This window comes from Loxodonta africana, chromosome 4 (genome assembly GCF_030014295.1).
Source record: "Loxodonta africana isolate mLoxAfr1 chromosome 4, mLoxAfr1.hap2, whole genome shotgun sequence".
Lineage (NCBI taxonomy): Eukaryota > Metazoa > Chordata > Mammalia > Proboscidea > Elephantidae > Loxodonta > Loxodonta africana.
In genome coordinates this window covers 94,864,276-94,884,458 of record NC_087345.1, presented here as the reverse complement: position 1 = coordinate 94,884,458, position 20,183 = coordinate 94,864,276, and the positions used below count along the sequence as shown (strand labels likewise).

Sequence of the window (20,183 nt, the reverse complement as noted above, 5' to 3'; positions counted from 1 at the left end):
GGATGTGGGATTTCTAGTGCTAAAACCTATAGAGTCCGAGGCAAAGTGGAACCAATTAGTCACCCTAACAGATAAAGTCCTTGTCCTTGTGGAGGTTACATTTTGATGGGGATCAGGGTGGCTAAAAAAATACACAAGACAATGTCACATAATGATAAGTGCTGTGAAGGAAATAAAACAGAGTGAGGGACCCTATTAGATGAGGAGGGCAGGAGTGGTCTCTCTGAGGAGGTAACATTTGAACTGAGACTTGAATGATGGAGAATCGATCTTTTAAGCACTCCGAGAAGACATTTCCAGGTACAAAGTACAAAGACCTCAAGGCAGAAACAAGACTGACAAGAAGTTCAGTGAGCCTAAAATGGAATGAGCAAGGTGAGACAGGTTGGAGATGGAGTTGACTAGACCTTGATCAATTTACTCTAAATGCTGTGGGAAGCTACCAGACCATTTTCAGCAGGCAGTACCATGATCTGGTTATTATTTCAACAAGGTCATTCCAGCTGTGGGGTGGAGAATAAATTGGAAGGGAAAGAATGAACACAGGAGGACCAGCTAGGAGGCTGTTTCAGGTGGGCAGGTGGTGGTGATGGTAGCTGGATGAGCGTGACAGAGTGGGGATGGAGAGGAAGGACTGGGGCAGACCCAACTCATTTGCCAGTGAACTAGACGTAGGGAGGGGGTGAAGGAAAGCGAGGCATCAGGGATGATGCCTGGCTTTGGGGCTGGAGCCACTGTAAACAAGGACATGCCCCAGGGCACATCAGAGGTCCCTCTGCATAGGGAGTACAGATGAGGAAGCCCTGACAACTTGAATAAACTCAATCAATTGGAATCTAGCTCCGTGGGTGTATCCTTGACGTAGTGTTGTGGGAGAAGATGCATGTCTGGAATGTGCCTTTCTTGGGGGACTGAGGGAGGAATTTCCTAGGAGTAGAATGTCTACAAAGGAGCCCTGGTGGCACAATGGTTAAACTCTCAGCTGCTAACCGAAAAGTTGACTGTTCGAACCTACCCAGCAACTCCTCTGGAGAAAGACCTAGCAATTTGCTTCTGTGTAGATTACGGCCTAGAAAACCCTATGGGACAGTTCTATTCTGTCCTTTGGGGTCACTATGAATTGGAAATCGACCCAATGGCACATAACAACAACAACAGGATGCATACAAGTGGGGGTTAGAAATCTGTCTTAGGATTGGTGGGGCCCAGTTCAAAAGCGACCTCAGAGGGACTGATGATTCAGACAGATTATCTACGTAGGATATGTTACTGTTGTTGCTGGCAGCTGCTGTCGAGTTGGCCCCCAACACATGGTGACCCCATGCAAAATGGAATAAAATGTTTCCTAGTTCTGCGCCATCCACATGATAGGTTTCAGATCATTTTGGTCTATAGGGCTTTCATTGGCTGATTTTTGGAAGTAGATTGCCAGGCCTTTCTTCCTAGTTCATCTTAGTCTGGAAGCTCCACTGAAACCTGTTCAGCATCATAGCAACACTCAAGCCTCCACTGACAGACAGGTGGCCACTGTACATGAGGTGCGTTGGCCAGGAATCAAACCTGGGTCTCCCTTATGGAAGGTGAGAATTCTACCCTTGAACAACCTGAAATGTATACAAATGAGGAATGGTGTATTAGGATAATAAGATTAGCTGTAACAAACCACCCCCAAAACTCAGTGGCTTAACACACCTGTTAATAACCTGTTGCTGTCGAGTTGATTCTGACTCATAGTTAGACTCATAGCAACTCTGCAGGACAGAGTAGAACTGCCCCACAGAGTTTCCAAGGAGCGCCTGGTGGATTTGAACTGCCGACCTTTCGGTTAGCAGCCTTAGCACTTAACCACTACGCTACCAGGGTTTCTGGCTTAACAAAACAAAGGTGTATTTCTCATTCGTGTTACAGCTCAATAAGAGTCTGGGAGACAGAGGAGGTGACTCTGCTCCACTCAGTCATTTAAGGATCCCAGGCTCTTTCCAAGGAGCCCTGGTGGCACAGTGATTAAGTGCTCGCCTGCTAGCTAAAAGGTTGGGCAGTTCGAACCCACCAGCCACTCCACGGGAGAAAGGTGCAGCAGCCTGTTTCTGTAAAGATTTACAGCCTTGGAAACCCTAGGGGGGCAGTTCTGCCCCGTCCTATAGGGTTGCACTGAGTTGGAATTTGACTTGACAGCAGTGGGCTTGGTCTGGATTCAGGCTCTTTCATCCTGTCGTTCTTGAACACCCCCCTCCCCGTCCTCTAAAATCATCAGAGAATGAGAAGAGGGAATGGGGGAGACATGGGAGGTCTTTATGGTTCCAGCTTGGAAATGGTACACATCTCTTCTGCTCTCATTCCATAGCCGAGAACCCAATCTCATGGCATCAATTCAACTTCAAGGGAGCTGGGAAGGATAGTTCAGCTGTGTGGGTCATGTGCTCAGGAAAAGAGAAATGCAGGTGTCAGGGAGCGTTAGTGGTGTCTGCCACAGGGTATCTGTCTCATAGGGGGAGGACTGGTATCAGACCTGGGTTGGGAAGGGAGTGTCCTGAGAATATGGATAGAAAGAAAGAGAGAGAGAAAGAAGGAAAGAAAGAAAGCTGATGTGGGCAGATGTGTATTGTGGTGCACATCCATGTGCTTTGAACGTCGGCAAGCCTTCTTTCCCGTTCTCCTGGCCTTTCTCCAGATAAGGTCTTAGTCGTCTCACACTTTGACATTGAAATAAAAACTAAAAAACCAAACCCACTGCCATCAAGTCGATTCCGACTCATAGCGACCCTACAGGACAGAGTAGAACTATCCCATAGAGTTTCCAAGGAGCACCTGGCAGATTTGAACTGCCGACCTTTTGGTTAGCAGCCTTAGCTCTTAACACTGCGCCACCGGGGTTTCCAAACATTGAAATAGCCTTATGAACACTTTCTGTCCTACAGTTTTCTTTCTCCCAGCAATTCTAACCTGGATATTCGCAGTCTAACTAATCTTCCTAAGACATAGCTTATGTCATGTTTATCCTTGTCCAATATTAATATAATAATAACAATTTCAACCATATCAATAATAGTTTGATTACTGTGTTAAATGCTTTACTTGTAGTATCTTAGTATATTTCAATTAATCTTTAGAACAAGCCAGCAAGGTACCATCATCATTCCCATTATACAAACGGATAAACAGTTCCTGAGAGGTTCAGGCTCTCTAGTATGGTAGCCACTAGCCAAGTGTGGTTATTTAAATTTAAATTAATTAAAATGAAACACAGCTAAAAATTCAGTTCCTCAGTCACACTAGCCACATAGCCAATATTCATAGCCACATGTGACTAAAAACCAAAACCAAACTCTTTACCATCAAGTCAATTTCAACTCATGGTGACTGTATAGGACAGAGTAGAACTGCTCCATAGGGTTTCCGAGGAGCGGCTGATAGATTCGAACTGCTGACCTTCTGATTAGCAGCCGAACTCTTAACCATTACTCTGCATGTCACTAGTGGCTACCATTTTGGAGAGCTCAGATACAGAGCATTTCCTTTGTGGCAGAAAACTCTATTGGACAGTGCTGAGTTAGGGGAACCTGTCCAGGGTCACACGGTGAATGGCGAAGCTGGGCCTCTGACCCATCTGAGTCTAAAGCCCTGCAACAGCTCCTTATTGCTCCACAATTAGGAAAAAATTTCGACAGACCTTTAATCCTTGAGTAACCTATGCCTAAGCTACAGTTACATAATTATTTCCCATTATTTCCTTACACAATCTTACCCTCCTACATAACAGGTTTGCTCATTACTCCAATAATCCTAACATGTCCACTCGTATTATTTTTCGCTCTTCTGCTTTTGTCTGCCCAGCTAATTAACTCCTGACCTTTAAGGTTCAAAGAGCCTAAATACTTCTTGAATGAGTTCCCTTCTCCCATTCTCATGCCTCAGCCTGAGCCACCTCTCAGGCCGTCATCCTATCTTGCTTTGACAGCCATTCTACTGTTATTAATTATAATTGCTGACATTTATTGAGCACTTACTATGTGCTAGGCACTCTTCTAACCACTGACTTCTCATAACAACACTTTGAAGTAGGTGATACTACTGTCTGCATTTTACGGATGAGGTAACCAAAGCACAGGGAGGTGGAGTACTTGCCCAACTGGTCTCTCTCTGCTTCTAGCCTTTTCATGGATGGTTTCCTCTCACACTATTAACCAGTTGCCACCGAGTCAGTTCCAACTCATGGTGACCCCATGTGTCTCAGAGTATAAGTGTGGTCCCTAGGGTTTTCCATGACTGATTTCTCGAAAGTAGATTGCCAGGCCTTTCTTGCAAGGTGCCTCTGGGTGGACTCAAACCTCCAATCTTTCTGTTAGCAGCTGAGCATGTTAACCATTTTCACCACCCAGGGACTCCTCTCACACTATCACCCAGGCTATATTTCTGGAACAGAATTGCTCCTTCCCTCCCTTGGGCCCAAAGGGAGGGGACAGCCTTCTTAGCAGAGCATGCAGGGCCCTTCATGTTTGAAACCTTTCTAACCTCCAAACCCACCACTTCACCCACAGTCCAGCCACAAGTACTTACAGTTTCTCCAACCTGCCATCTTGTTTCTTCCTTCCGGGCAACCCCACATGTTGTTCCCACTGTCTGGAATGTCATCCATTCAGTCAGCTCTGAAGCCGTCTATGGCAGCGTGCTTCAGTCCACGGAGCTTATGCCTTCCTCCGAACATCCAGCACTAATCTCTGCACCAAACCAGTAAGCAGTTGCCATCGAGCTGAGTCTGACTCATGGCGACATCGTGTGTCAGACTAGAACTGTGCTCCATACAGTTTTCAATGGCTGATTTTTTGGAAGCAGACCACCAGGCCTTTCTTTTGAAGTGCCTTTGGATGAACTCGAACATCCAACCTCTCTGTTAGCAACCAAGCACATTAACCTTCTGTACTACTCAGGGACTCTACTCTCTCCACTGGCAGCTCCCAAAGGAGTGCTGGGTGCTGACCTCACCACATTAAAACTACTTCTCATTAAAAATATACTCTCCAAATTCAAATTTCATAGGCCAGAGGTAGAGTATGTGGTCTTTTTTTTTTTTTTTTTTTTTTAAGAAGCTCCCCATACTATTCTGAAGTGAAGCAAGCAAATGTTGTTTATATTGGTTTATGTCACTCATTTGGCAATTAATCATGCCCTGCCTAGATTTCTTGTGTATGAACCCCTTTATTCCCACACCCACTCCTCACTTATTGGCATGGTTAGGTTCCAAAGATCAGGTCATTATGCAAAAATTGGCCTTATGAGAAAATGGGTGATAACCACATCGGATCATAAAATGGAGGATGACTACATCATTACATAACTGACAAATCACTGAGAATCATGGCCCAGCCAAGCTGACACATATCTTTAACCATCACAGCCGTCGCGATAGCTCTTGCCTTGCACCTTGACATTCATTACTGCCAGATGTATGTCATTAATTTACAAAATAGTTTTTTGCTGTTGTAAGTGTGAAATATTGGACAACAAGATAGTTGATAAGTGAGGAGTAGATGTATTTAATTATTACCTTCATTCATGCACATTCATGGATTCAACAAATGGTTATTAAGGGACTATTATGTTTCACACATTCTTCTAGGCGTTGGTGTGAACAAAACTGGCACAGTGCCTGCTCGTGATTGTGAAGAGTGTGGTAGGCAGAATAAATCTGTTGCTATCGAGTCAGTTCCAACTAGTAGCGACCCTATAGGACAGAGTAGAGTTGCCCTATACAGTTTCCAAGGCTATAATCTTTATGAAGGAGCTCTGGTGGTGCAGTGGTTAAGAGCTTGGCTGCTAACCAAAAGGTTGGCAGTTCGAATCCACCAGCAGCTCCTTGGAAATCCTATGGGGCAGTTCTACTCTGTCCTATAGGGCTGCTATGAGTTGGAATCGACTCGACAGCAATGGATTTGGCTTGGTTTTTAATCTTTATGGGAGTAGACTGCCACATTTTTCTCTCGTGGAGCAGGGCTAGTGGGCTCGAACTGACGAGCTTTTGGTTAGCAGCCAAGTACTTGAGCACTGCGCCACCAAGGCTACTTAGGCAGAATAATGACCCCCAAATATGTCTGCATCCCAGTCCCCAGAACCTGAAATATATTACCTTAGGTTGCAAAAGGGATTTTGCTGATGTGATGAAGAATTTTGAGATGGGGACATTATCCTGGATTATCCAGGAATTTAACCACAAAGGTCCTTATAGGAGAAAGGAGGGAGGCAAGAGGTTGAGAGAGAGAGAAGGAGATGTGACAGTATACAGAGCTTGGTGAGATGTGCTTGCTAGCTTCGAAGATGGAGGAAGAGTGCCACAAGCCAATGAATGCTGGTGGCCTCTAGAAGCTGGAAAAAGCAAAAACAAAACACAAAACCAGATTCTCCCCTAGAGCCTCCAGAAGGAACTGCTGTCGCCTTAATTTTAGCCCACTGAGACTCAGGTTTAGACTTCTGGCCTACAAAACTGCAGATAATAAATTTGTGTGGTTTTAAGCCACGAAGTTTCTGGTAAATTGTTACAGCAGCAGTAGGAAATGAATACAAGCGGTGTCAGTTACTTACTCTGTGCAGGTATGTGATGGGTTTCTCACCTAGATTGTAAAATGTTTGAGGGCACAGCCTTTGTGTTTGGTTTGATTTTCCCTCCCAGCTCCCAGCCCACAGTTCCACACACTCCTGCTATAAATTTATGTCTCTACTTCAGAATTCTCTGCAATCACTTAAGAGTGATACTTGCAAAGAGAATTGGGGGGATGAGGTTTGCGAAGATGAAAGGAAAGGGGGTTGTCAGTGACAGTAAGGTATTTGAGGATAGAAAGTGATGGTTTTGCAGAGGTCCTCAAACTTTGTGGTGTGGAAGAATTTTCTAAGATGTGCATAAAGAAACTCTGGGGAGAGAACCTGGTTGATGGCGGCATGGGTGGAAAGAATTATTTTCACTGTGTACTTTTATGGAAACCCTGGTGGCGTAGTGGTTAAGAGCTACAGCTGCTAACCAAAAGGTTGGCAGTTCAAATCCACCAGCGCACCTTGGAAACCCTATGGGGCAGTTCTACTCTGTCCTTTGGGGCCGCTATGAGTCAGAATTGACTTGACGGCAATGGGTTTATGTACTTTTATGTTTCTTAAATTTTATGCCTTGATTTTTTTATTGTACTTTAGATGAAGGTTTACAGAACAAACTAGCTTCTCATTAAACAGTACACATATTGTTTTATGACATTGCTTAACAACCCCATGACATGTCAACACTCTCCCTTCTTGACCTTGGGTTCCGCATTACCAGGTTTCCTGTCTCCCCTCCTCCTGCCTTCTAGTCCTTGCCCCTGGGCTGGTGTGCCCCTTAAGTCTAGTTCTGTTTTATGGGCCTGTCTAATCTTTGGATGAAGGGTGAACCTCAGGAGTGACTTCATTACTGAGCTAAAAGGGTGTCTGGAGGCCGTAATCTTGGGGTTTCTCCAGTCTCTGTCAGGCCAGTGAGTCTGGTCTTTTATTGTGAGTTAGAATTTTGTTCCACATTTTTCTCCAGCTCTGTCCGGGATCCTCTATTGTGATTGCTGTCAGAGCAGTCAGTGGTGGTAGCTGGGCACCATCTAGTTGTACTGGCCTCAATCTGGTGGAGGCTGTGGTAGTTGTCCATTAGTCCTTTGGACTACTCTTTCCCTTGTGTTTTTAGTTTTCTTCATTCTCCCTTGCTTGCAAAGGGGTGAGACCACTGGTTTATCTTAGATGGCTGATCAGAAGCTTTCGAGACCCCAGATGCTACTCACCAAAGTAGAATGTAGAACATTTTCTTTATAAACTATGTTATGCCAATTGAGCTAGATGTTCCCCGAGACCATGGTCCTCAGTCCTCAGCCCAGTAATTCAGTCCCTCTGGGAGTTTGGATGTGTCTATGGAGCTTCCATGACCTTTCCTTGTACAAATTGTGCTGTATGCCTTAATTTTTTTGATCTTTTTATTGTGGTCTTTATACATTGTATTGAAACATTTACGGTTTTAACATTTTTTACCTGTACAATTCAGTGATATTAATTATATTAATCATGTTGTTCAACATTACTATTATCCATTTCTAAGTTTTTCCATCACCCGTAACAGGAGCTCAGTGTCCCCTAAGCAATGAGTCCTCTATTCCCCCTCCCCCTCCCCTGCCACTGGTAACCATTAAAACTTTGGTCTCTAGACATGTGCCTACTCTAGGTATTTTGTATAAGTGGGATCATACAATATTTGTCCCTTTGTGACTGACTGATTTCATTCAGCACAAGTGTTTTCAACGCTCATCCATGTAGCATGTATCAAAGCTTCATTTCTCTTTATTGCCAAGTAGTATTCCCTTGTATGTATGTACTGCATTTTATCTATTCATCTGTTGATGGACATTTGTGCTGTTCCCACCTTTTGACTATTGTGAATAGTGTTGCAATGAACATTGGCATGAAAGTATCTGTTTGCATTCCTACTCTGAATAATTTGGGATACCTAGGAGTGGAATTATTGGATCATATGGTAATGCTGTGTTTAATTTTTTGAGGAACCACCAAACTGTTTTCTACAGTGCTGCACCAATTTACAGTTCTACCTGCAATGGGTGAGGATTCCAATTTCTCCACCACCTGACCAACATCTATTGTTTTCTGTTTTTTCCAGGGATGGACTACCCAATAAGCAAGGTATGTAAGGGTTTACTTGTGTTTGGTTACTAACCTGTGGTGCACAATTTCACCTGTTTTTCAGCATATCAAACATGCAGTGAAACTCATGTGAAATTGTGCACTACAAATTAGTAAGTAAACACAAGTAAGTCCACGCGTACCTTGCCTACTGTGAGCCTGTGTGTACCTTATTGTTGTTAGGTGCCATCGAGTCACTTCCAAAGCATAGTGACCCTATGCACAACAGGATGAAACGTTGCCCCATCCTGTGCCATCCTCACAATTGTTATTACACTTGAGCCCATTGTTGTAGCCACTGTGTCAATCCATCTCATTGAGAGTCTTCCTTTTTTGGTGAAAATGTACTGCATTTTGTTTATCTATTCATCTGTTCATGGATTTACCAAGCATGATGTCCTTCTCCAGGGACTGGTCCCTCCTGATAATATGTCCAAAGGACATAAGACCAAGTCTCATCATCTTCGCTTCTAAGGAGCCTTCTGGCTGTACTTCTTTCAAGACAGATTTGTTGGTTCTTCTGGCAGTCTGTGATATAGTCAGTATCCTTTGCCAACACCATAATTCAAAGGCATTAATTCTTCTTCAGTCTTCCTTATTCACTGCCCAGCTTTCGCATGCATATGAGGTGATTGAAAACACTATGGCTTGGGTCAGGCATACCTTAGTCTTCAAGGTGACATCTTAGCTTTTCAACACTTTAAAGAGGTCTTTTGCAGCAGATTTGCCCGATGCAATGCATTGTTTTGTTTTCTTGAGTGCTGCTTCCACGGGTGTTGATTATCGACCCAAGTAAAATGAAATCCTTGACAAGCCATCTAATTGTGGTTTTGATGGTGCAGTGGTTAAGAGCTCAGCTGCTATCCAAAAGATTGGCAGTTTGAATCTACCAGCAGCTCCTTGAAAACCCTATGGGGCAGTTCTACTCTGTCCTGTAGAGTCACTGTGAGTCAGAATTAACTCAACGGTAACGAGTTTGGTTTTTCTGAATGACTGACGGAGGAGCCTTGATGGCGTAATGGTTAAGCACTCAACTGCTAACCAAAAGGTTGGCGGTTCAAATCTACCACTTGCTTTGTGGGAGAGACAACCTATCAATCTGCTCCCATAAAGATTACAGCCTAGGAAACCCTATGGGGCAGTTCTACTCTGTCACCTTGACTCACTATGAGTTAGAATCAACTCGATGGCACACAATGACTAATGACATGAGCATCTTTTTTTGATTGGGTTGTTTGTCTTTTGTTGTTAAGTTGTAGGAGTTCTTTATATATTCTGAATAGTAAACCTTTATCCAAAAAAAACAAAACCCCATTGCTGTTGAGTCAATTCCAACTCTTAACAACCCTATAGGACAGAGTAGAACTGCCCATAGGGTTTCTAGGGAACAGCTGGTGGATTCGAACTGCTGACCTCTTGGTTAGGAGCTGAGCTCTTAACTACTGTGCCACCAAGGCTCCATCGGATATACAAAATTTTCTCCCAATCTCCTTACTTTGTTGATAAAGTCTTTTGATGAAAAAAGTCTTTAACTTTGATGAACTCCCATTGATCTATTTTGACTCTTGTTGCTTGTGCTTTCAATGTCATATCTGAAAATCCGTTGTTAGAGATCCCAAAGCATTATTCCTGTGTTGTCTACGAAGACTTTTATGTGTTTAGTTCTTATGTTTAGGTCTTTGATCCATTTTGAATTAGTTTTCTTATACAGTGTGAGGTATGGGTTCAGGCTCATTCTTTTGCATGTGCAAATCCAGTTGTCTCAGCACCGCTATTAAAGACTATTCCTTCTTCATTGGATGGACTTAGCACGCTTATGGGAAATCAACTGACCTTGGATGTATGGGTTTATTTCTGGTCTCTCAATTTGATTCCATTGGTAATATATATATCATTATAATTATGCCTTAATTCTTCATGAAAAGTTAAAAGAGTAATTTAAATCTTAAATGAGAATGTGCCTACTGTTCAGAAATAAAAATTTAAAAGTAATTGCTACAGGTGTATGTATAAATACATATTCCCGGGCCCTGCCAAGGCCTAACTATCCTAATACGGTGGGCCTGGGGATGAGCTCAGGAATCTACTTTTTTAAACAAGCATCCTCCCAAAAGATAAGGCAGCCTGGAACCTCACTTTGAGGGACACCAGATGTGCTCTCATGTCAGTCAGCCCCGGGCGTAGGCGGCCTCCGGCCGTCGGGGGGCGCTGTGCCGGCGGCGCCGGGGGCGGGCCGGGGGCGGAGCGCGGGGTAGTCGGCGGCTCTGGGCTCCGGGCCCTGCACCTGTGACTCCCGGCTGCGCCGCGGCCGCGCTTGCCCTGTGCCCGCAGCCCCATGGCCCCGTCCCGGCTGCAGCTCGGCCTCCGCGCCGCCTACTCCGGGATTAGCTCCGTGGCCGGCTTTTCCATCTTCCTCGTCTGGACGGTCGTCTACCGACAGCCGGGGACCGCGGCCATGGGGGGACTCGCAGGTACCCACCGGGGGCGCGCGAGGGGCGCTCGGTCCGGTCTCCCGGCCGGGGACCGGCGCGCGGCTGCGGGGGGGGCGCTGCCTGCTGCTCTGGGAGGCGCTTCTCCGGGGAGCGGGTGGGGTGTTTACCTAGAACGTCGTGGGCAGCTCAGGCCCCGCCTGCCAGGGCTCCTGGGCATTCCCCCGGCGTCTCTGGGACCCGGGCGCGTTCCCGGGGCTCAAACGTCCATTTGCACAAACCTGCAGCACAGTCCACCGCCTCAGCCCCCTCCTTTGCACGCAGCCACCGGGGTTATCTCGTCTCTGCACCCTTTCTGTCTGCCCCCTCTGCCCAGTTCCCCCATTACGGCGTCCTCTCTGCGCACCCGGTTCTCTCGCGGTCCCCTTACATGGCTAGGTGTGAAGACCCCCTACACACACGCGCGCGCGCACACACACACGCACTCACACACGCGCACTCACACTCTCTCTCTCTCTGTGTCTCTCCTCTCTGTTCTCCGGAATCCCCGCCCCTTCCCCTGAGGCTGGGTGAGCAGAGAAAGGGGATAAATGGGGAAGGGAGCAGCATCAAGAGGGTGGGCTGGGAGCTGCTCTGGAAGCCAGTATGCCTCCTTCAAGTGGGCACCCGCCAGCCCCAACAGAGCCCACAGCGCAGACCAAGAGGACTGCATTAGGGATGAGATGGAAACTGGAATCCTCCTTGGAACCCACGTTGGGGCTTCTTTGCCACCCCTCTGCTGTGGCTCCTCGGCTGGGTCTGCTAAACCCTGCTGACAACACTTTATGTACCTTAAGGAGGGAAGGGGTGGGGAGACAGGTGCTAGAGTGAGTACAGAAGTATGCTGATGGAGGGCCAGTGCTCACCATTGCTCCGGACTTGTGAACGTCTTTGGACAAGCCATTTCACCTTTCTGCTGTAGAATTGGTGTGAAGACAACAAAATTTTTTTCCTTGCTAACATTGTTTGTTTTCGGTGCTTTCTATGTGCCAGGCAATGTTTAAGCAATTCATTTTCATTATCTCATTTAATCCTTACATTCACACTATGAAATAGGCATTATTGTCATGCCCATTTTATAGATGAGGAAACTGTGACTTAGAGTAAATAAATAACTGGACTGGGGTTACACAGCTACGTGAAATAATATGTGTGGTAAAAGCACTTTGGGGGAAAAATGCACATAAGGATAATACTTTTACATATGATGATCTTATTCCATTATTAACATCATCTGCCAGAAGGACCCAAAATGGACTAACTAAAAATAACTGGATTTACTCATTGCCACCAAACTTACTGAGCTCCATCTATGGGCGGAGAAAGTGAGAGAGGGGGTTTCTGCCTTATAAGAGGGGCATGCATGGCCAAAGCCTAAGCAAAGCACTGGGGGTCACCAAGGAAGGCTAGGTGGTCACTCCGGCTGGAACATTCCTGTGCCCGCCTAGATGTCACACCACCTATGGGCTCCTTTCCTTCTTGGGGCAGCAGCCCATCTCTGCTCAGTTACCTGCAGACCCCTGCTCCTTTTCCCTCTGCACCCCCACCACCCATCAGGTTCTTCAAGCTTCACTTCTCCTTGAACCTCTTTTTCTGTTTCCTATTGGCTCTGCTGCCTTCTCCTTTGGAAAGAGACACGTGTGGCCTTGCCCCCTGTGGTTGCAGGTGATGGTTGGGGGTGAGGAGGGAGGGCCGACTCTGGGATCAGAGTTGGGTGTGTTGGAGTCTGGTCTGGTGGAGGTGGAAGTGAGCCCTCCTTAGCCATGTGACCTTGGGCACGTCACTGGTCACTGGGCCTCAGTTTCCTCATCTATAAGGAGTGGGAGGTGCTTCCACGGAAAGATGATCTCTAAGACTCCACTCCAGGTCTGAAATTTTGCAATTCTGGTGTCTACTCTCTGAATCTTTCCAGCTGTCTGTTAGAGGGCCGTGGAAAAGGCCCTCTGACTTTGTCCCCTGGGGTTTCCCTCTGACCCAAACTCTGCCCTCTCTCTCTCTGGGGCTTCCCTTGGCCTCTGTGGCTGGCCAGCTATGGAGTCGCCTGCAGGGAGAGGTGTGAGGGCAGCCACCACCTGGGGCCCCAGCACCTTCCCAGAAGTCCTGACCCTTGACAACCAGGAGGTGGCCACAGAAGAGCCAGAGCTGCTTGGGGCAGGTAGGGGACGTTGCCGGGCCAGGGCCACGTGGCACACACCCTCCCCTCCATGAGAGGGTCTGTAGCCGGTCAGCCTTCCTCTTTTGGGGGTGAAGTGTCAGCGGTTTTGCTGACTTGTGAGCACCCACTTCTGACTTGGCGTTTTTTCATCCCAGAAACTGCTGAGTCACTGGAGGACAGCCTCCAAATTCACCATTCTCCCATGTGTGGGGCCAGGCAGGGTTTGGTTGGGGGTGCTGGTTTCTGGCAGTGTCAGCCGTGGAGCCCCTGGGTCTGGTGGGAAGATTGTTCATGGGTTAGGACTCCCTCTCCTACCCTGGTGGGTATGTGGGAAGAAACAGCTTTGAGGAAATATGGAGACAGAAGAAAGAGCGGGTTTTTCTGGAGAGGCATGAATTGGACCCCCTGCTCTGGCTTTGCCGTGGGAACCATAGAGGAAGGGCACATAGACTCTTGCTGTAGGTCTCATGGGCCAAGGAAAGAGAAGGCTAGAGCAGTTGTGCCAGGAATGTAAATGGCTCTGTGTTTGAGCAAGAGGCACATAGAGGCTTTGGGCCTCGCCTTCCCCTGGGGCGGGGAGGGGGGCTGGTGGTGGTGGTGGGGTGAGGTAGGGCGGGGTGGGGGGTAGGGCTGGGGTGCAAGAACCTAGTGTCCCGCTGGTCTGCATTTACCCTGTGAGCTCCTCGTGGCCTCCCCTGTCTCCCTACCTCCAGCCGAGCTGCTGGGGATACTTTCACTGACTGACCCAGTGCCCTAGCTTGTCGGCTTACAGTTAGCTTGTCAGCTGGGAGCCCAGAGACAGGGCCCGCCCTGCTCCTTAGAGCAGGCATTGTGGGGGCGGGGGGAATGTCGAGGAGTGAGGTCTGCCCTGGGCATGCAGCCGATGGGCCAGGGCCTGGCCGTTCTGCCCTGAATTGTGCAGCTCAGTGAAGGGTGGGGAGGAGACCAGTAAGGAACCCCTGCCCTCTTCATTGAGCACCTTGGGTGGAGTTGGTGGGGGAGGTTGCTCTTCCCAAGGAAAGTGATGAGAGCCAGGATGGGTGGCAGTGGGCCTGCTTCCAGACTTGGCCTTGTTTGTCTGGAGGTGAGGGATAGGTTAATGCCATCTTCCTTTTCTTCTGCTCTCAGTCCTTTTTGGTAGATGTGTGCGAGTGGGTCTGTGGGTGGGTGGTTTGGGAGCGTCGCTGGAGCACGGCCAGTAGACTAAAAGATGGCATGTTCGCTGGCCCTTATTTCAGCAGTTTCCAACCCAGAAATGCTGAGTCATAGAGGAATTGCTCTGACCTCCTTCTTTTTCTCCCACACTGGCTTGCAGAAGCTTCAGGTAGGAAAGGATCATAGAGCTCATCTGATCCACCCAGGCAGAGGGTGTGCAGGCCTATCCCAGACAGGTGTCCATCTGACTATTCCTGGAATGTGCCTAGTGGCAGTAAGCCTTCTTCCTAGGGCCCTTTGAGAAATCAAACAGCTTCCTCAGATAAAAACTTAGGGTGCATGGAATGGAAAGACTTTTGGGAAAGGCGGCCAACATGAAATCCAGATTATTTAAGGTTGAAGTTGAAGCTGTGGAATTCTTACTCTGTCCTCCTCTGCTCACTCCAGTTTCCTGCCTAGGTAGGGACGGAGAGATGCTTGTCCAGCCTCACCCTGTCCTTGGGTAGAAAAACCCAAGTCTGAGGCCCCCAGCCCCTGAAGAATGTTAGAGGTGGGCAGGGGCAGAACCTGGGGAGTGTGGGTGACACAGGGTGAGGAGGGCAAGCAATGGGAGCTGGTGGGCCTCTGCTCTCGCAGGGAGGGAACCCTGGTTCCCTGAGCACCCAGGCTGGCAGAAATCCTTAGGCTTACCATTTATAGATGTGCAAACACCAGGGTTCTTGGAGGTGGTGAGCAGCCCAGCAGCACCAGGCCCAGGCTTCCTGGCTTACAGCCTCATGGTTTTCTCTCCCTCACCAGGCCACCTGAACTGTGACTGCATCTGAGCTGATAACCAGAGCATAGCTCCACGATGATACTCCTCCCACCTTTTATTTCAACTGGAAAAAAAAAAAAGGATTATTTCACGCATGTGAAAAAGGATAGACGATTTAACAAACACTCTTACACTCACGACGCAGCCTAAGAAATAAAATATCATTGATTCCGTCAAAGCACCTTCCACCCCCACTTCCCTATCAACTTCCCTTCTTCCTCTCCCTTGCCCGAGATAACCACTCTCCCCAGCCCGATGCTTATCCTACCCGTGCACATTTTGGACACTGTGTAGGAAACACAGGAGTGTATGCAGCTCCCTCTTTGAAAGGTCTGCTGACTCCTGGGGTCCCCACCCCATGTGGCCCACAGCCTACAGGCCAGCAGGCTGAGAGCCTGCGCTGGCTTTACCGCTCTCCTCATTCCCTCCTTGCTGGGGACCAATGGAATTGATACTTGTTCCACCCTTTGGGTTGTGCCAGCAGGCACCGCCTGGCACAGAGGGCACTCATTGTATTGGCTGAGTGGCAGCTGGCATCCTAAAGGAGATGTCATCCTGGAGGGCAGGCCCGGGAAGGGCTGGGGGAGTCTGGCCTGCCCTTCACCAAAAACTGGAGGGAATGGCATGAGGTCTGGCCAAGAGCGAGAAGGAGGCCACTTGGGTCTTGGGTGGCCCTGGGGTCCTCAGGGCTGGCCATGTGTCAAGGCTGGGCCTGTTTGTCCTGCAAGAACAATGAGGGTGTTTGAGAAGAGCCCTGCTGCTGGACAGCTTGGCCACAGGCCTTGAGAGAGTCGACTGTGAGGTTCTGGCCCCTGAGGGGCGTCCAGGGTGGGAGGACTGCTTCCCCACATCTACGGCCCTCAGGGTAAGCAGTGAGGAGTTCCTGCAAAGCAGGCTAGACTGCAGCAGTTCTCAGACTTTGTAGTTTCAGAACCCCTGTACGCTCTTGAAAAACAGTGAAACTCCATAGACATTTTGCTTATATGGGTTTTATTGATATGTGCAGTATTAGATATTAAAACTGAGAACGTTCTTAAACATTTTGAAGTACTTAAAAATAATGTATTAGCATAGGTAACATTCTTGTGACAAGTATTTGTATTTTACAAGACACAAAAATTAGGGAGAAGAGTGACATGGTTGAATGCATCTGCAAAGTTCTTTAATGTCTGGCTTAGCAGAAGGTGGCTAGATTCTCTTATCTGCGTCTGCATTCAAGCTGTGAGATCACGTGTGGTGTGGCCTGCAGAAAACTCCATCGTGCAGTCATGAGAGTGACAAAGGCCAGTATGATGTTAGCACAGTGAGACCTGTGAGAACTGGAACTCCACAGGACTGCCTTGTTTCTCCGGGTCTTGGAAGTTTTCTGCCTTTGACAGGGTGCAGTCTTACCACTCTTCTATTGCTCCTTTTAGTGGGAAATATTTGAGTTTTCCTTCTCTAACAGGTTTCTGCCTTACCTGGGTTCTGGCTTTCCCAGGTGTCGTGTATTATAAGCCAGGCCTAGTACATACCCCCACCTTGTGTCCTGGTCACTGAGCTGAAGGTGGGGTTGAGGAGGGGCTGTTCGGAGAACAGGGGACCTGCAGCCCGGAGTGGATGGCGAGGGTCCCCACTGACTGAGCCTGTCCCCACAGGTGTGCTGGCGCTCTGGGTCCTGGTGACGCACGTGATGTACATGCAAGATTACTGGAGGACCTGGCTCAAGGGGCTGCGGGGCTTCTTCTTTGTGGGCGTCCTCTTCTCAGTCGTCTCCATCGCCGCCTTCTGCACCTTCCTTGTGCTGGCCATCACCCGACACCAGAGTGAGGGCCGTTCCAGGGTGGGGTTGGGAGGGCCAGCTGGCCGGGAGGGAGCAACTCAGGAGTAAACCAAAAACCAAACCCACAGCAACCTAATAGGACAGAGGAGAACTGCCCCCTGGGCTGTAAGTCTTTATGGAAGCAGGCTGCCACATCCTTCTCCCCAGGGCGGCTGGTGAGTTCAAACCTCCAACCTTTCAGTTAGCAGCCGAGTGCTTAACGACTGTGCCACCAGGACTCCGTGACTTAGGAGTAGACCCTAGGATTTCTGGGTTCCACAGCTTTCCTTCCAGGGACTGAGCAGATCACTTACCTGCTCATGGTTTAAAAAAAAAAAAAAGAGTACCCACCACCTAGGGTTGGGAGGATTCAGTGAAATGCATGTGATGTGTTTAGCATAGAGAGTGGCACATGTAAGCAGGGCTCTGAACCGGGTTCGGTTGGTTTAAACCTCTGCTGCGAATTTGCATTTCCACCCCAGATATACTGAATCAGAATCGACAGTTTAACAAGAACCCCAGGTGATTCTTATGGATAATAAAATTTGAGAACCACTGCTCTACTAGTGGTTTTTAGAACTGGTCCCTAACCAGCAGCATTAGCATCACCTGGGAATTGTTAGAAATGCAGATTTTCTGCACGGATTCAAACCGGAAGAACCCCGTTCAAAGCCCAGCATGTAAGCACCCATAAATAAATGATGGTACCATTTAGTCTTTCTGCCCAGCTCTGGAGTGGGGGCGCCCTCTGGTGGCTGTATCCGGGAAGCAGCCAAAGGCTCCTCTCCCTGCCCTTAGGGAGTCTAATGCTAAAACAGGCTGAAAGTAACCTCGGTTAAATGTTGCAAAAGCAAGTGTATATGATACAGACCTGTGATTGGCCAGCCCTGACCTTTCCCGATCCCAACCTATAGGATTGGTTCAGCTAAGCAGTGCTGCAGGGATGTTGCGTGACCCTGGGCTTGTGGCCTGGTAAGGCCCTCTTGAGTCAAGGTCTGGGCTCTTCTCCCCCCACCCCCCTACAGGCCTCACAGACCCCAACAGCTACTACCTCTCCTGCATCTGGAGCTTCATTTCCTTCAAGTGGGCCTTCCTGCTCAGCCTCTATGCGCACCGCTACCGGGCTGACTTCGCCGACATCAGCATCCTCAGCGATTTCTGACCCAGGGTTGAGGTCTCTGCACCCTGGGGATCCTCAGGACCTGGACTCAGCCTCTGAGACATTGGGCGGGCCTGCCCTATGCCCTGGGCACCCCAGAACTGGGGCAGAACATACACAGCAGGAGGATTATGGCCCCCCGGAAGCTGCCCTGCCCCCTTTGGGGGAGACCCAGGTGTGGTAGAAAGGGGTTCCTGCTATGTTGCCCCTCATCAGCATGGCTGGAAGGCAGCTTTCGACCTTTTCAAATGGGTCTATTTTCTTAGCATTCGGTGAGGAATCTTTGCAGGCAGGGCTAGGGCCTTGATCTCTGCCTGGTTGCAGGGGCAGGTAGTTTGGTCCTTGCTGCCCCAGGCACTCTCCCTGAGGCTGGGGTGACAGCCGGGGCAGGGCAGGTCAAGTATACCCCTCCACCCCAGCACCCCCATTCTGTTGTCCCCCAAGGGTCAGATAGGTTAACTAAGGAGCCCAAGGGTGGCGACTCTTGATTCTTTCCCCAAGGCTTGGGGGGCCGAGTGGAGAGGTGAGTCCCTCCTCCTTCCCTGTTCCACTCAGAGCTGGTCTCCATGAGTGTGCTAGAGCTAGGCAGTCATCTGTGGCTAGCCTCTCTCACACACCCCTTCACGCCCCAGAGCAGGACTCAACAAGGACAGGTTAAGGGTCAGGAATATGCTTCTGCCTCCAGGACTTTGAGGGAGGGGCAGCACGGTACAGGCTGGAAGGAGCCCCCAAGCCTGTGCCCAGGCACCTCCAACCCTGGGTTTCCACCCTGCCTTCTCACACCTGCCCCGACCACCCCGGCCATGACACCTTCTCTGCCTCCCAACCCCTGCTCACTGCCTCCCCTCCCCTAGAGCTCTCATCTTTTTTTAGTCTCCCTTCTGAAGGACAAAATCTGCTTCTCAGCCCCCACGCTGGCCCAAGGGCTCACCTAAGTTGGGAGGGAAGGGGCTATTAAATCTTTTTCTGTTAGGTTGCCATTTTGCACGGTCTACCCCTTTTCCCCGATGTGTCCTACCCCCAGCTCTTTGCCTTATCTGTGTCACTGTCACTTTAGCAGAAATACAGCTGCCATTTGTATCAGCCAGCCTCTGGTTGTTTCTTGTCATGTGGGAATTGGTGGGGGGGGCGGTCTGTGGGAGGTTGGTGGGGAAGGGAGTTCCATAGTTGTCTGATAAGTGGCTTCCCTAGCCCAGACTGTGCCTTGGAGGGCAAGGGAGGGGGTCAGTGTCTCAAGCTGGAGGCCCTTCTGGCGTGGGGGAACGTACCAGCCCAGTCTCTCCTCCTGGCTGTCAGCATAACCCCAGCCCCTGCAAGGATGAGAACACCCAGGGCCATAGCCACCCCTGTGGGATTTAGTCCCTCACCCTGAGGGGCCAGGGCAGATGGGAAGCGGACAAGCGCTAGACTACCTCTTCCCTTCACACTCTCCCAGGCCATGGGTGCTTGGGGCCAGGTCTGAGGTAATAAGGCTGGAAAAGCTTGGCAACTCAGAACCATAAAGGCGAGGGCTGGCAGCCCAGGGCTTTCCTCTTTGCTTATACTGGGTGAGCTTGTCTGGGCCTGCTGCCTTGCCCATTCTCTTCTAGGCTCAGTATATGCTTAAAAAGTCATGGCACATTAGAACAGGAAGGAACCATAAACAATGTCTATTTCTGGAGCCTTTTACTGATAAACAGAGGCCCCAGGAGATGATGTGATTTACCTGAGCTCCCAGCTGGGACTTAAACCCAGGAATGTCTGATTCACAGCTCTTTGGGAATGCTGTAGTGAGCTAGGTCTGAGCATCTGTGCCCCCCTCCCCAGTAAATACACCTAGGCTGGGCCCTCTGTGCCAGCCCCGTCTATGCTTAGCCCAGAGCTGCCTCCTCTCCGTTACCCTGAGTGGGGGCAGGGGCAGCTAGAGTGCTTTCAGAACAGAGTCTTGCTGCAGGGCGGCT

At 49.0% G+C, this 20,183-nt stretch overlaps 1 protein-coding gene across 1 annotated transcript; it reads left to right on the top strand.

Annotated features, from left to right (window-relative positions):
- The first annotated feature begins 10,962 nt into the window (after window positions 1-10,962).
- SLC48A1 (solute carrier family 48 member 1) lies at window positions 10,963-19,398 on the top strand. The gene is made up of 3 exons (XM_003405740.4): window positions 10,963-11,162; window positions 16,921-17,088; window positions 18,110-19,398. The coding sequence occupies exons 1-3, from the start codon at window positions 11,027-11,029 to the stop codon at window positions 18,244-18,246; spliced, it is 441 nt and encodes a 146-aa protein (XP_003405788.1). The 5' UTR covers window positions 10,963-11,026; the 3' UTR covers window positions 18,247-19,398.
- The last annotated feature ends 785 nt before the right edge of the window (window positions 19,399-20,183 follow it).

Coding starts and splice junctions, on each gene's coding strand:
- SLC48A1 (XM_003405740.4), top strand. CDS start 11,027: ATGGCCCCGTCCCGGCTGCAGCTCGGCCTCCGCGCCGCCTACTCCGGG. Junction 11,163..16,920: donor GGCCATGGGGGGACTCGCAG/GTACCCACCGGG, acceptor CTGTCCCCACAG/GTGTGCTGGCGCTCTGGGTC. Junction 17,089..18,109: donor GGCCATCACCCGACACCAGA/GTGAGGGCCGTT, acceptor ACCCCCCTACAG/GCCTCACAGACCCCAACAGC.